The 14,838-nt window shown below is 34.9% G+C and overlaps 1 protein-coding gene across 1 annotated transcript; it reads left to right on the top strand.

Moving 5' to 3' along the window:
- The first annotated feature begins 5,489 nt into the window (after positions 1 to 5,489).
- LOC125200833 (DNA ligase 6) lies at positions 5,490 to 14,700 on the top strand. The gene is made up of 19 exons (XM_048098628.1): positions 5,490 to 7,767; positions 7,875 to 7,992; positions 8,132 to 8,213; positions 8,444 to 8,546; positions 8,643 to 8,739; positions 9,486 to 9,588; positions 9,966 to 10,076; positions 10,241 to 10,288; positions 10,947 to 11,044; positions 11,128 to 11,193; positions 11,675 to 11,834; positions 11,995 to 12,102; positions 12,837 to 12,886; positions 13,145 to 13,179; positions 13,269 to 13,330; positions 13,408 to 13,569; positions 13,666 to 13,754; positions 13,921 to 14,020; positions 14,155 to 14,700. Exons 1-19 carry the CDS (start codon positions 5,496 to 5,498, stop codon positions 14,461 to 14,463), a joined length of 4,173 nt encoding a protein of 1,390 aa, XP_047954585.1. The 5' UTR covers positions 5,490 to 5,495; the 3' UTR covers positions 14,464 to 14,700.
- The last annotated feature ends 138 nt before the right edge of the window (positions 14,701 to 14,838 follow it).

Below are 14,838 nucleotides of genomic sequence, written 5' to 3'. Positions count from 1 at the left end.
TGGAGTAGGAAATAATGATTGGTTGGAACTTATTCAACTTAGGGTACGTGGAACATTTTCGTGAATTCACAATTATAATAAAGTTTGATTGAAAGGAGGACTAACGTGCATGTAACAAAAATGAGGTATTAAGTTCAAACTTTAACTTATCAAGATTTATCAATTATCAATTGAAAATTTGAAAAAGATTATCCTTTCCACCCCACCCCCAAAACTATTAAAAAGTACTCTTACAATTTGCAACATAAGTATTTTTATTTTATGTTCCATAAATATTAACCACACCATTACATCATATCACGAATTATATTTAATTGATTTATTTATTAATTAATAAGTGTTTTATAGGTTATGTAAAGCATGCATAAATGTTCTTCAGAATAGGATCACTATATATTTATTAAACCTTGTGCAGTTTAATTATCAGGTGTATGAAATTGGAGGGAGGTTATACATTCTAAATTGGTTGTTTTTGAAGTACATCCCGAATATTTAAAAATTAATAGAATTTCATATATATAAGTAAACGGCTACCTGTAATCGGTTCTAATGTATAACAAGAAATAAAATTCTAAAGTTGCATATATAGTAACTTTCTACAACGTTCAAATTACAAAGTTATAAACAAATAGATGAAAAAAGTAAAAATTTGTAAAAAGGGTTTAGGGTATCTTTTTTCTTAAAATAACATATTTTAAAAAAAATTTATTACCATTATCAATACAGTCCTGAGTATGGGGCCGCCAACGGTCCGGTTCTTTTATGCCTTCTTTTTCTTTTTCCTATTTCCAACATTTCTCATTTAATAATATAAATTCTCGAGATTTTGAGTAATTAATTGAAGAACTATACAGAAATTTTTGCAAAATTATTTAAGCTAAAATATCATCAAGTAGCATAGAAGTGTAGAACAATGCAAGTACATTGACGACGAGTGTATAAACGTTATCGAGTCTTATGATTACCTTGAAGGATATGGGATAAGAAAACTGTTGTTGGAGTGGGAAATACTAATATTATATGGTAGGTTTGTGTTTGACATATAAACACAAATGGCCCTCGAAGAAAGCTGGAAGACATCATGTGCTCTTTCCGCGTCGACAACTTACATTCCTTTAAATATTTCTAATATAATTAAATTTTCAAATTTTTAATCAATCATTTGTGAGTAACGCTCATTATTAACGACAATTGTCAGAAAATAATGTAATGTACCATTTTGTACACTACTCCTATAGTCCTATACTCCTATTACATACTCCTACATGATTGATTGAATATTAGTTTTATAGCCTATGAGGTTTGGGTTTCGTTGGCAACGAAAACACGCGCACACCGTTGCTCATCAATATGACAGTATCCATATCTTTATATATAACAAAAAAAGTTCTACTAGTAAACTACGTATATCATAAAATATTTATACTGTATACATTTATTGGTCAATATAAGAATATGATGTATATAGGGATTAAGTCGACTCAACTAAGGGATTCGATTCGTCTTTGAAGATTTCCCGTTGGATTCCATCATACCGGTCATTAAAGTTGGGTAGGAACCGGTAACAACCTCTTGATTTCTATCTCCTTTATGTATGTGTAGCACTTAAGGACTGAAGGACACTTTGATTAGTTCAAAAAATGTAATTATTATTCCATAGATATTACATCAAAGTCTAGAGATATGTTGATATTTTTAAAGAATAGAGGTCGCATATGATATTATAGCAAAGTTAATGGACTATTTGGGTTCAGGTCAATCCGCTCAGAATGTCGGACTATTCAGGTTATGAATTTTCAACTCTTTTGAACTATCGGGTTTCGGACTAACCCGTCGTGTCAATCAGGTTAATTTTTTTTATAATATATTTACCCAATGTATATTTCAATTAATAAATTTATATCTATAATAAATTCATACGCATACAAACAATTGTTATTTTAACTTTAAAATATTTAACTCATAAAGATATAGTACATTTTTAAAAAAATTTATCATTTTTCCTAAATTAGTAGTATAATTTTTTTTATTTATAATAGTTGTAAAAATAAAAATAAATAGTACCATTACTATAACTTTGAAATGGTGAATTAAAATGGAGTATACTTTTACGATTTAAACAACGTATATAGTAATTAACTTTTAATTTTTTTGAAAAAGTAATGAAAATAGACAAAATAATGATAACCATTTTGGCCCACTCTATATATAGGGCTTCGCTCAATTTGCGGCTGCGGGCTCATTGGATTATGAGTTTTTTTTAGCTTATAAATTTTCAAATTAAATTTTATAAAATTATCAAGCTATTTTTTTTTTAAACAAGCCAAATAAGAAAAGTAGTCTATTTGCAATACTAGTATTAACACTCGTGTTATGCACAGGACATAAGAGTTTCAAATAATAAATACAAAATATAATAAATATAAAATATAAGAATTTTAAAGCAAAGTGAATATTTAAACTATAGAATATACTTATCTTAAATCAAGAATTTACTACTCCTTAATGAATATAATATTATATAATTTTAATTTATGATCTAAATGGAATAAAAATAATAAAATTAATGACAAAAAAAGATGTGTAATCTATCCTAATCTAAAGTGACAGTTTGGTGAAAAGATATTTTTATCCTTTTTGGAGGAAAAATGTAAAGCTATTTTTGTGTAGTCATTTTAAGAAATATCAACCATTGGATAGAAAAAAGGCAGCTCTGAAAATGAGTCCAATCAAATGCAAACTTCTTGAAGAAGATTTTAAACACATTTAAATAGATGCACTAGAATCTGAGTCCAATCAAATGCAAATTTCTTGAAGAAGATTTAAAACACATTTAGATAGATGCACTAGAATCTGCATTTTTTGGTTTTATAATTGCAGTATAGTAGGTGTGGCTCTGCTTGGAATCAGACGACGTGAGGCGACGAGGAGACGCCGGAGAGGAAGAGGAAGCGGCGCCGTTGATACTGTCATGTGAGGAACAAAGGTGAAATCTTTTGAACACCAAATGACCAAAACTCAAGTTTTAAATTAGAACTCTTAGGAACATGAAATAAAATGAACAAAAAAATATCTCACCCCACCGATGAAGGGAGACGACACTGGTGATGGCGGTGAGTCTAGCGGCTGAATGCAGTGGCGACAGTGACGTCAACAATGGTGGTGGCGTGAAACCGTGAGAGAGGCGTAAGAAAAAAACGAGAAGAGGAAAGGGAGAGGAATGAGAAAAATCAGCGAGGGGGGCGGTGGCGACGACGACGGAAAGAGAGGTGAGAAAAGGAGAGGGCGGCGGTGGTTGCTGCCCGAGAGAGCTGCTGGAGATCACCACAGCTAGGTTGGCGTGTGAGGGCGGGTGACGAAGGCGAGGAACGATGGCTAGGCGAGCTATGCAGTGTGGCGGGTGTGGAGGAAGCAAGTGGGCGGCGAATCACGGACGTCGAGGCAAGCGGAAGGAGGCAGGCGGAGCGGGCGGCGGCGGCACATGGAAGGGAGGAAGGAGTAGGGTACAGTTGAATGGGAAGAGAGAGAAATGAGGCGCCTCATATTAATTTAGGGTTTCTATTTGCTAATTGGGCTCTAATTTTGGGCTTTTAATGTAGCATATAATTTGGGTTCTTATAGTGAATTTATACATGATTAATGTTTTTTTTATTAAATAGAATTTATGTTAAACTCTATTATTATAATTATCATACTTTAAAGCTAGGTTCTAATTTAGACTTTAAATTTATTGTATTTTGTATATATTTTTAAAATCAAATTAAATTTTATATTAATTTCTTGACTATTTTTTATAACTTTTTGTTATATTGAAATTACTTTTAGATTGTAGTTATGTATAAAATTTTATTTATATTTAATATTCAATCACTATCATTTATAAATATACAATACTACTATATATATACCTATTTAAATTCAAACCTAGCTTTAATTTTGTTTTATTATGTATAAGTCTTATCTAAACTCATAGAAATTACGCATTAATATTATTTTAATATTTTTATATGTATTTCATAGATATTATTAGAAAAAATAAATGACCTCCTTTAATTTTAATGGTATACATCCCTCATAATTATATGATAACAATCAATACATAAATTTATATAAAAGTGTACTCGATTTTTTTCATATGATAATACACAATTAAACTTTATATAATTTTTATATTTATATAATAAACTGATTTTTTTTTCTTTGCTTTCTACTCACACATATTTTCTTTATTTGTATATCATATTCTAACTAACTCATACTACTCTTTAATTATTAGTCACACATCTCTTATTTGTCAATTATATTACTCCACTTATATCATAAATCAAATTGTATAAAATTGTTTACTGAAAATTTGAAATATTTTATAGGAATAAGTAAATTATTGATTTAGAGTGGGATAAGATAAAGCATATATATGATTTTGTAAATATTTCTATTGTTATGAATTCTTATTTCCTATAGTTTCATTGGTATTAGTATATTCATTATATGAAAATTCTTATGTCCCGTGCATAGCACGTGGGTTAATACTAGTTAATGATCAAAGAGTAGAAATCAATTGGAATAAGAAATGTACAATAACAGTATATTAGATAAATAAAAAATTAACTTTTAAAGAATATCAATTAAAACACTTTAAAATATCTAATATAGACAAAACAATCACACTTCAATAACATGTTACAAACACTATCAATACATATTGATAAAAAATAAGAAACATTATCATTACGAAGACTTTTAAGAAATTGTGTTAAATGAAAATATAATTTCTTTCTCTTCACCGCTGGATTTGCATAATTTCTCTCTCTTCACCGCTGGTAGCAATAATATGTTTGTAAAGGATCTTGGCGAGTTTGCACTGCCTGGTAGCCGCCTTCACCTTTGTTGTACTTCTCTCTCTTCTTCATCTTCTTTTTCGTCTTCACACCTTTCCTCCCTATCTCTCTCGCCCCGAACCTGTCACTTTCTCGTAGCCAGTCGCCGCCTTGCCGCCACTGCCCCACCTCCATCAGCCTTGCCGCCTTCGTCACCCATCGTCAGAGTTGTCGCCGGATTCCAAGATTCCTGCTATGTTGCAATTAAAAATAAAATTATCAGTAAATCAATCAATCAATAAAAATGCAGATTCAATTAAAGGTGTGTGTATGTATAGGTGCTTTAACTTTTTGAGAAACCACTATTTCATTAGACCAATCTTTGTCCAATAATATCAGCCTCTTTTTTATTTAATAGTTGTCATTTCTTAAAATGACCAAAAGAATAAACAAAATAGCTTCATAGTTTTGTGAAAAAAAAAGATATAACCAAAAGTGGGACTTTAGATTATGTGTTAGATGTTAGATTAGATTTGATGTTAGATGTTAGATTAGATTAACGATTTCTTTTATTTATCAATATTCAAAGTGTGGCACCATTTGCCATTTTATTTTGTTACTACTACGGAGTACTATAATTTCGAGGCAAAATAGAGAACCGCTCAAAACTGTGCAATGTCGAAACCGGCGGAACCGCTCAACTTAACCACCGCCGCCCTCCACCGCGCCGCTCTCTCCTCCCTCTCTCTGCCGCCCCCGCCACCCCCTACTTGCCCCCTCACCTCCCCCCCCGCTTCCCTCCCTTACTCCAAACTCATTCCCCATTCCCGCTTCATCGTCGATGGCTTCAAACACGCCGACCCCAATTTCTCCCTCTCTTACTTCCTCTCCCACTTCCACTCCGATCACTACACCGGCCTATCCCCGCACTGGACCACCGGAATCATCTATTGCTCCTCCACCACCGCCACGCTCCTCCACCAAATCCTCAACATTCCCCGCCAATTGATTTCCCCCCTTCCTCTCGCCCAAAAAGTACTAATCGATGGCTCCGAAGTCTACCTCGTCGACGCCAACCACTGCCCCGGCGCAGTCCAGTTCCTATTCAAGGTGCCGACCACCTCTGGCGGCGCTGATTTTAGGTATGTGCACACTGGTGATTTTAGGTATTCTAAGGAAATGAAGAACGAAAATGCGATCTCTGAATTTATTGGCGCTGATGCTGTGTTTCTCGATACGACCTATTGTAATCCGAAATTTGTATTTCCGAGTCAGGAGGAGTCGATTGAGTATATTGTTGGGGTAATTGAGAGGCTTGGATTTGAGAATGCGAAGAATGTGTTGTTTTTGGTTGCTACATATGTTATTGGGAAGGAGAGGATTTTGTTAGAGATTTCTCGGAGGTGTAAGAGGAAGATTCATGTGAATGAGAGGAAGATGGCGATTTTAAGCGCGTTGGAATTGGGAGAGACGGGAGTTTTTACGCTGGATGAGTCCGAGAGCGATGTTCATGTCGTTGGTTGGAATGTGTTGGGCGAGACATGGCCGTATTTTCGACCTAACTTCACGAAGATCGGTGAGATTATGAGTGAGAGAGGTTACTCGAAGGTTGTAGGCTTTGTTCCGACTGGGTGGACGTATGAACTCAAGCGAAATAAGTTCTCAGTGAGAACTAAGGACTCATTTGAGATTCATCTAGTTCCATATAGCGAGCATTCTAACTATGACGAGCTTAGAGAGTATGTGAAGTTTTTGAAGCCAAAGCGTGTTATCCCCACAGTTGGTGCTGATGTTGAAAAAATTGACAGCAAGCATGCCAATGCAATGCAAAAGCATTTTGCTGGTTTGGTTGATGAAATGGCCATCAAGCAGGAATTTTTGATGAGCTTTGCTCGTGGTGGGACGAAGGCAGTGGATGAAGGGAAGGATATACCTTCCAGGTCTGATGATGTAATAATAGAAGAAAAAGAGGATGCCCCTTCGTCTGCATCACATTGTTGTACTGACATGGAACAGGAGAGTGACAGGAGATCTCCGTGTCCTCAACAGGAACATGAGCATATTGATTCAGAAGATATCAGAAAAGATTGTTTGGAGAAATCTGCACAGGATATGCGGGACTGCCTGCCCAGTTGGGTCACTCTATCTCAGATATTGGACTTACTTAAAAGTTCAGGTGGAAATGTTGTTGAAGCAGTTTCTAATTTTTATGAACATGAAACGGAATTTCATGAACAGGTCCGTCCTGGTGTATTGGTCTCTTGTGCTTTTGATGAAGGCCCAGAAACTAAACCAGTTTCGCCCATTAAATCTATTGTCAAGACTGATCACTCGGAGACTGTTCCTCTGAGTCAGAGTTTTAAATTACCTAGTCCTAAGAGTATAAAGAAAACCGCAAATTCTCCAGGCAAAAGGAAGAGAAACTTTGATAACAAGGGAACAAAGAAAGCAAGAGTTGGTTTAACCCGGAATAGTAATGATTCAAAACAGTCTACCATAACCAAATTCTTTAAAAACAAATTGCCTGTTGTCTCTGAAGAGACCAAAGTTGACGTTGAATTTAATGATTGTTGCAATGACAAAAAAAAGTTTCCCGCTGAGGTTACTGAGTTGTACAAAGATGAGGTGGATCAGTTTATTCAGCTTGTGAATGATGGTGGTGAATCATTAAGAAGCTATGCAGCATCACTCCTTGAGAAGACCAAAGGAGACATCAATATGGCTCTGGATACGTATTACAATAACCATGCTAGCACTGCCAATGACAGTAAAGAAAATTTGCTGGGTAATGATAAATTCAAAGAGTCTGAGTGTACACGTAGAATCTCCTCCATGGAAGGTCATGCTGAACAGAGGAACGCTGTTGAAATCAAGTCTGATATAAAGGACAATCTTTCTGTAGATTGTGTATCTCTGCCACTTGAGCGTTATTCCCCTATTGAACATGGTTAGTTAGTTTATGGTCATCTGACTGTGTAAATTATTACTGTATGTCTCATTTTTGGAGATTATTGCTTCAGTAGCACGCTATTAAAGGGTTAGAATCTTTCCCAGCATGCTGGAGGAAAGGACAACCTGCTCCATACATTCATATAGCCCGCACTTTTGATTTGGTTAAAGAAGAAAAGGGCAGGAATAAAGCTATATCAATGATGTGTAACATGTTTAGGAGGTCGGTTTTCTTGTATTTGATATAAAAATTGAGTCTGTTATATGCATTTGGTGCTAGTATTTTTTTTAATTTTTCCCTTTCCAACTGATCGGCCTGGGCCTTATTATTTTTTTATCATCCATTATACTTCGTTATGTAGTTTATTGGCCCTTTCACCAGAGGATGTTCTTCCTGCTGTGTATTTGTGTACAAATAGGATTGCTCCTGAACATGAAAATACGGTAATATTATATTCAATTTTGTTTTCCTTACACTCTTTCTAGATTTTTGTATAATTTTGTACTGGAACAGTTCAATATAATACAAGAGCTGGAAATGTAATTCCACCCGATAAAATTCTTCCTGTCCTGTTTGTTTTATTCACCTATCTAGCTGTGCATGTATAGTTTATTTACAATACACATATCAAAATTCTGTTCTGGAATCCTTTATTCTGTATGTGATGTTGTAGGAACTGAATATTGGTGGTGGCATTGTTGTTTCGGCCCTTGAAGAGGCTTGTGGGACTAACAAATCAAAAATAAAGAACCTTTATGATAGCCTTGGTGATCTTGGTACACAATATAGTTTGAATTCTTTCTCCTTATGTTGTACAATTATCTGTGCCACTGGTGGGTTTTTTTGTTGCTGAGTAACTTATATTCTATCAGGTGATGTTGCTCAGCTTTGCCGGCAAACACAATCACTACTCTCTCCTCCAGCAGCGCTTACAATCCGGCAAGTGTATTCTGTCTTACAGAAGATAAGGTATGGATATCCTAGTTATGGATTTTGTATGTAGAAAGACAACTCATTTATCTTTTGGTCCATGGCCTCAAACAATTGCATGAGAACAAGGCCCAAAATGTATTTCCATGAATCTGAGCTGTGTCTTATGTGGAGTGGTAAGGCCATGAAATATAGTACCAACTAATGTTCTTTTTTCAAGGTTTTGATGAAAAATATTGCATTTACTTATGCCATGCTAAGTTTTATATATTCCCCTTTTTATAATGTAGTATATCTTCTACTAGTAAATACCTATATATTTCTATTATGTTAGTGGTTTTTTTGTCTCTTGAAACTATTTTTTAATTGATCAACCAATGGGAAACATGTCAATGTATTATTGATCTTCTGAAGTTATAGCTTTCAGATTAGTTATCATTCTCTTCATTTTCTTACAAGTGCATGCTTACTTTGGTACCTTTGCCTGCTGTTCAGGAAAAATTTGGTTTTATAAATCCTGAATGCAAGTACTACTTTATAACAAGTACGGCACAGCTGAGAAGTGCTAAATTTTTTATGTGCTCTTTTGTTAGGTTCTAAATTGGTTCGGGCAATAACATTTTCAATGAACTGAAAATTTTGTGTTATGATACTAGAGAGTTTTTTTGTCGAATTATTTTGTATGTTAGTAATGTGTTCCATGTTCAGGCGATCATATGAGCTATGATTTTATCCTTTCCACTGTATTCTGTAAGCATCTTTCACCTCTACATTGAATTCGTCAGTGTACAAACAGGTAGTGGCAGTACAAGCCGGAAGAAAAGCCTCATTGTGAATCTCATGTGCTCATGTAGAGAGAAGGAGATGAAATTTCTCGTCAGAACTCTGGTACGGTGAAAGTGATTATGCTAGTAATTGGATTATTTTCAAACCACAAAGTGATTATGCTAGTAATTGGATTATTTAAAGTTAAACCAAAATATAAGGCTATAGAAAAAGATCATGCAGCAGTTACAGGGAAACATGAACATTTACAAAAAAAAAAGAAGATATGAAAGCATTGTATCTTCCTTGAGATCTGAAATCGCCTGGCTGAAAAAGATGGTGAGAGACTCCACTGTCTCTCAATTAAAGCTGAGAACGGAATTGAAAAATAATCTGAAAACTTTTCTTCGTACCCTCTTGTAACTTATTTTACCTCCTTGTTAGTCATGATGTAGCGTTACACCATGGGTGCATGGGACTTCACATTTTAATTGGTGTAGGTTAGGAACTTAAGAATTGGAGCTATGATGCGAACTATTCTTCCTGCTTTAGCCCAGGCCATTGCAATGCATTATAAAGGAACAGCTGAAAACTTGAAGGAAGACATTCAGGTTTGTTTAGTTTGAGTTTCTATGTGTGCTGTCTTACATTGGTTTGGTATCAAGTTCTGTTCTGTTATACTCCTTAATATCCTGCTATGTTAATTAATCAACTGTTCAATGAGTAGAATGCTGCAGTTTTGCTCATTTATCTGCTTTTCCTTGTTTTTTGATAGCGTCTCTCAGGTGCTGTAGTTGAAGCATACAACATAGTTCCGAACTTGGTAAGTTATGATTCCATCGTCCTGCCTAATTCGTGTTGGTTGTTTTTATTATCAGTACACTCTGTTTCTGCATTGAATATGATTGGTATCTGCGAAACAGATGAAATCTTGAACTTTCCATTTATTGTCTTTAAAAGAACTTTATTAGATCAGATAAGATGCCTGCATACTTTTTAGTGGAGAATATGTGAGGTGGTGCATGGATGGCTGAAAGATTTTCACGGAGAAGAGATTTGCCTCTCTTTTCCTTATTATTTTTCATGTGATTAATATCTCCTTATCTAGATTTAGTTCTTTCTCTAAATCAGCTAATCTTGACACTTTTGCTTGAGCTTACATAGTCTGGGGATATAGCAGTGCATATGTTCTACTATATTATCTTCTCTGAAACCTGGTGATATAGTAGTGCATATGCCTCTGAATTCATTCCAACAAAAAATGTAACTCCGTTATAATGGATGTAAGGTACTATTTATCTTATGATTGCCCTAATTATTTCGCGGAGTCTCTTGTGGCAAGGTTGTTCCTTTCAACAATTATATCTTGTTGATCAAACACAAACACATGTAGTTACTAGTACGTCTTGATAGGTACTTGTAGAGAGTTGTTTGTGATTGAGATATTATGAACTTGTTGATTCTTCTTGTTGCTTTTACAGGATTTACTCATCCCATCTCTGATGGAAAAAGGGATCCAGTTTTCATCATCAACCATATCAATGGTGCCAGGCATACCAATCAAGCCAATGCTTGCAAAGTTTTGTGACCACTTACTTTGTGTTTGATGTAAAACCGATTATTTTATGTATGCCTCCTTATTTTCATGGTATATAATCTCAGAATCACTAATGGAGTGCTGGAGGTGCTGAAAATCTTCCAAAACAGAGCATTCACATGTGAATACAAGTCAGTTCTATAGATACTTGCTATAACTATTTGCTTTCTTGAATTTTGGTTATATTTATTGCAATTTAAAAGCGGCCAGGAAATCTAGTTAGCTCTTGTAATTTATACAACTAGTACTCAGTTCCAATTATCACCGGCATAGTAATTCTTCAGAACTTATGAGGCTTGTTATTCCATCAGAAATGAGTTTTTTTCTTTACTGAATTATGGTTTCTGGCTTTAGTATTGGGGCAATGTGAATTTTCTGAATGCGATGCTTATCAGCTTAGTCATTGTGCAAGTATTTTGGTCTAGTTAAGACCTAAGCATCAAGAGAATGTTGAAATGCTCCAAGTTTGGGATTTTCTATTTTTTCCTAAATTATATGGTATTTGCACAAGAGAGCACATTTTCCCTCTGAATAGTTCTTGATAGCATGGCTATCTGTAATGGAGTTCAATTTAGAAATCGCTGAACATTTCATTTCCGTTGTGTTTTCTAGATATGATGGTCAGCGCGCTCAAATTCATAGATCTGCGGACGGTTCTATACGTGTCTTCTCGAGGAATGGTGATGAAACCACATCAAGATTCCCAGATTTAGTTCAGATAGTCGTCGACTCTTGTGTGCCTGCTACTGGAGCATTTATTTTGGATGCTGAGGTCAATCTTCAGTCTTCCTTCTCTTTATTTTTCTGTTATTTGTTTGCATTCTGATGCAGATGCACCCAAAATTAGCAATCTACAAATTCATATGTTCATTGCTTGGTTTCAGATTTACAGGGACCATAAGTTAGTAACACATAATTTATTTTGAGTTCAGGTGGTTGCAATTGATCGAAATAATGATCGGAGGCTAATGTCATTTCAAGAGCTATCAACCAGGGAGAGAGGGAGTAAGGATTCCATGGTTGACGTAGATAAAATCAAGGTTATACAGTGTCACTATTTAAAATTTAAAACTGATCATTGAAATGTTTTTGACTTGATCTGCTCAAGTAAAAAAAAAGTTACTATATAAGTTTGTTTAACATTTTATATTATGATATGAAGACTTTGGAGGATGTATTTGAAAAATGGAAACCTGCAAATCTTTTTTATTAACTATGTAATTTTCCTTTAGTTATTGTCTTCCTTTTTCTTTTATCTCAATTTCCTCACCTTTAATGGATTTAAAAGTAACCACTTTTCTGACTACTTGTTACCAAAAAAAATTATAAGATGAAAGCTACTAAATTCACCTTTTCGATGGAAATATGGGCATGCCATTTAGTTTCTAATAAATTTATTAGTATTGCTCACTTCAAAGTTAAAAAGGCATTATTCATATGAAGATGAGTATAAAGATCATTTAAGGGTCATATGTTTACTCGGAATACTCATTAAGTCCTCCGCTGAGAAAAGTAATCAGATTCAAGGAACAATAGAGCAACTCATGAATTATTCAAAATCTAGTATATTGTGGCTCCATGTATAGCAGCTACAAAAAATATACTGGAATATATACATCAGAACATAAAAACTAAAATTCTATATCCTAAGATAAGCAGGTCTGGCAAACTCTTTCTTACATGTTCCAGCTCTATACTATATTTGTAGGTCTGTGCTGAAGCTAGTTATTGTTGGAGGGGAGACTATTGTATCTGATCTCTTCTGTTTTCGCAGGTTGACATATGCGTTTTTGTCTTTGACATTATGTTTGCAAGTGGAGAGCAGTAAGTGTTGCCTACAGCCCTTTAACAATCTGCATCCCCACCCCAAAACTACATATACGCAAAGAGAATAAGGAAAAATAAAATGAAAAGTAGAATACGTATGAAGATGATAACTAGTTTAAAGATGCATTCAACTCTCATACAGATGCTCATACCTAATGGTTGGGTTTGTGCACAACTTGCTCCTGATTTCATTTTCTTGTTTTTGTTAGAAAATTTGTTGTGTTATTCTCAATCCATACAAAATTTTAAATGCAGGTTATTGGATTGGCCCCTGCGTGTAAGACGGAAATGTATGGAATTCCTTTTATTGATCATTTCATACTGTTGTCCTGGATGACATTGTATGTGGCCTAATTTCGCATTCTCTTTGGGGAACCAGATTTGAAGGATTTATTTGGTGAAGAGAGACCAGGTTATTTCGAATATGCTAAAGAAATGACTGTAAGTTTTCTCTGTCTTTTTGATGAATGAGTCAATGACTTTACACTGTTCCTACAAAATAACCAACCTCTGTTTAGATCGAACCCCAAGATGCTTTTTCAAATAATGAAGCTACAACAGATAGGATGAGTAGTTTCCTATCGGACGCCATTCACTCCTCATGTGAAGGGATCATGGTTAAATCTCTTGATGTTGATTCTGGGTACGCTCCATCAAAGCGTTCCGATGCCTGGTTGAAGGTGTTATATATGTTTGAAACTTTTTATTAGAACATTTTATTATGAAGGGGTGTGTAATGCTTTACTCCCTGAGCAAATCATCCTTTCTACTTGCAGGTAAAAAGAGATTATGTCGAAGGGCTAAGTGATTCCTTGGACTTGGTACCTATAGGTGCTTGGTATGGGAATGGAAGAAAAGCAGGATGGTAAATAATACTCTCTATGAAAATGATACTAAGCATCAATCTGGCAGTAATTAATCCTGTGCTGGGTGTAGTGACGATGCTAGTGTCTTTTTTTACACGTCTTCCTGGGAAGAACGCGAAGAATCTTTTGTTTCACGCATGTAAAACTGCATTTATGATATTCCAGGTTCAGTCCGTTTCTAATGGCGTGCTACAATCCCGATACTGAAGAATTCCAGAGTGTCTGCCGGGTCATGTCAGGATTTTCAGATGCTTTTTACAAAGAGGTAAGTCGAAAAGCTAAACTCTATGAAATTGGAGTCTGTTTAGCCTTTGCTGAAAGTTTTTAACATTAAGCAAAGATGAACTTGTTAGTTACGATGGATGTCAACAGATAACTAGTTGTGACTAAATTCTGCAGATGAAAAACTTCTTCACTGGAGACAGAATTCTTTCGAAAAAGCCATCATACTATGGAACAGCAGAAGCACCCGACATGTGGTTTTCTGCGGAACTCGTGTGGCAGATAAAGGGCGCGGACTTCACGGTTTCACCGGTTCATCATGCTGCCATTGGTTTAGTCCATCCATCGCGTGGTATTTCAGTTAGATTTCCTAGATTTATTCGATCTGTCACGGACAGAAAGCCTGAAGATTGCAGCACAGCTTGTGATATAGCTGATATGTTCAGTTTGCAGACCAGAAAAATGGATGTAGGAATCAAAAAATGAGGGAGATGCAGTCGGGTAAGGGTAGGGTTCTTGCTCTTGTAAAAACTTGTACAGTTATTACGTGTAAGTTTTTGAGACATAGCTTTACTACAGCTGTGATCTTTGGTAAACACACTATCGATTTTATTTTGCAATCAATCGGTAACTATGAAACCGAGGGTGAGCAAAATAACCGAAAACTGAATATTTGATCTGAACCAAAATGAAATTTAAAATTCAGTTATGTTTTTTCGGTTTTATGGTTTTGTTCGGTTTAAATTTTTGATAAATTTTGGATTTTTGGTTCAATCCGATTTGGTTCGGATGTATAAAAATTGGAAAATCAAATTTCTTCTTAATATACTATATGTATAATATACTAATATTTAAAAATAA

This window comes from Salvia hispanica, chromosome 1 (genome assembly GCF_023119035.1).
Source record: "Salvia hispanica cultivar TCC Black 2014 chromosome 1, UniMelb_Shisp_WGS_1.0, whole genome shotgun sequence".
NCBI lineage: Eukaryota > Viridiplantae > Streptophyta > Magnoliopsida > Lamiales > Lamiaceae > Salvia > Salvia hispanica.
This window is presented reverse-complemented; position numbering and strand designations above follow the sequence as displayed.

Excerpts from the sequence above, each read along its gene's own strand:
- LOC125200833 (XM_048098628.1), top strand. The coding sequence starts at position 5,496 with ATGTCGAAACCGGCGGAACCGCTCAACTTAACCACCGCCGCCCTCCAC. Across the intron at positions 12,103-12,836 it reads TTGACGTAGATAAAATCAAG|GTTGACATATGCGTTTTTGT; the intron begins GTTATACAGTGT and ends CTGTTTTCGCAG. Across the intron at positions 13,755-13,920 it reads AATGGAAGAAAAGCAGGATG|GTTCAGTCCGTTTCTAATGG; the intron begins GTAAATAATACT and ends ATGATATTCCAG.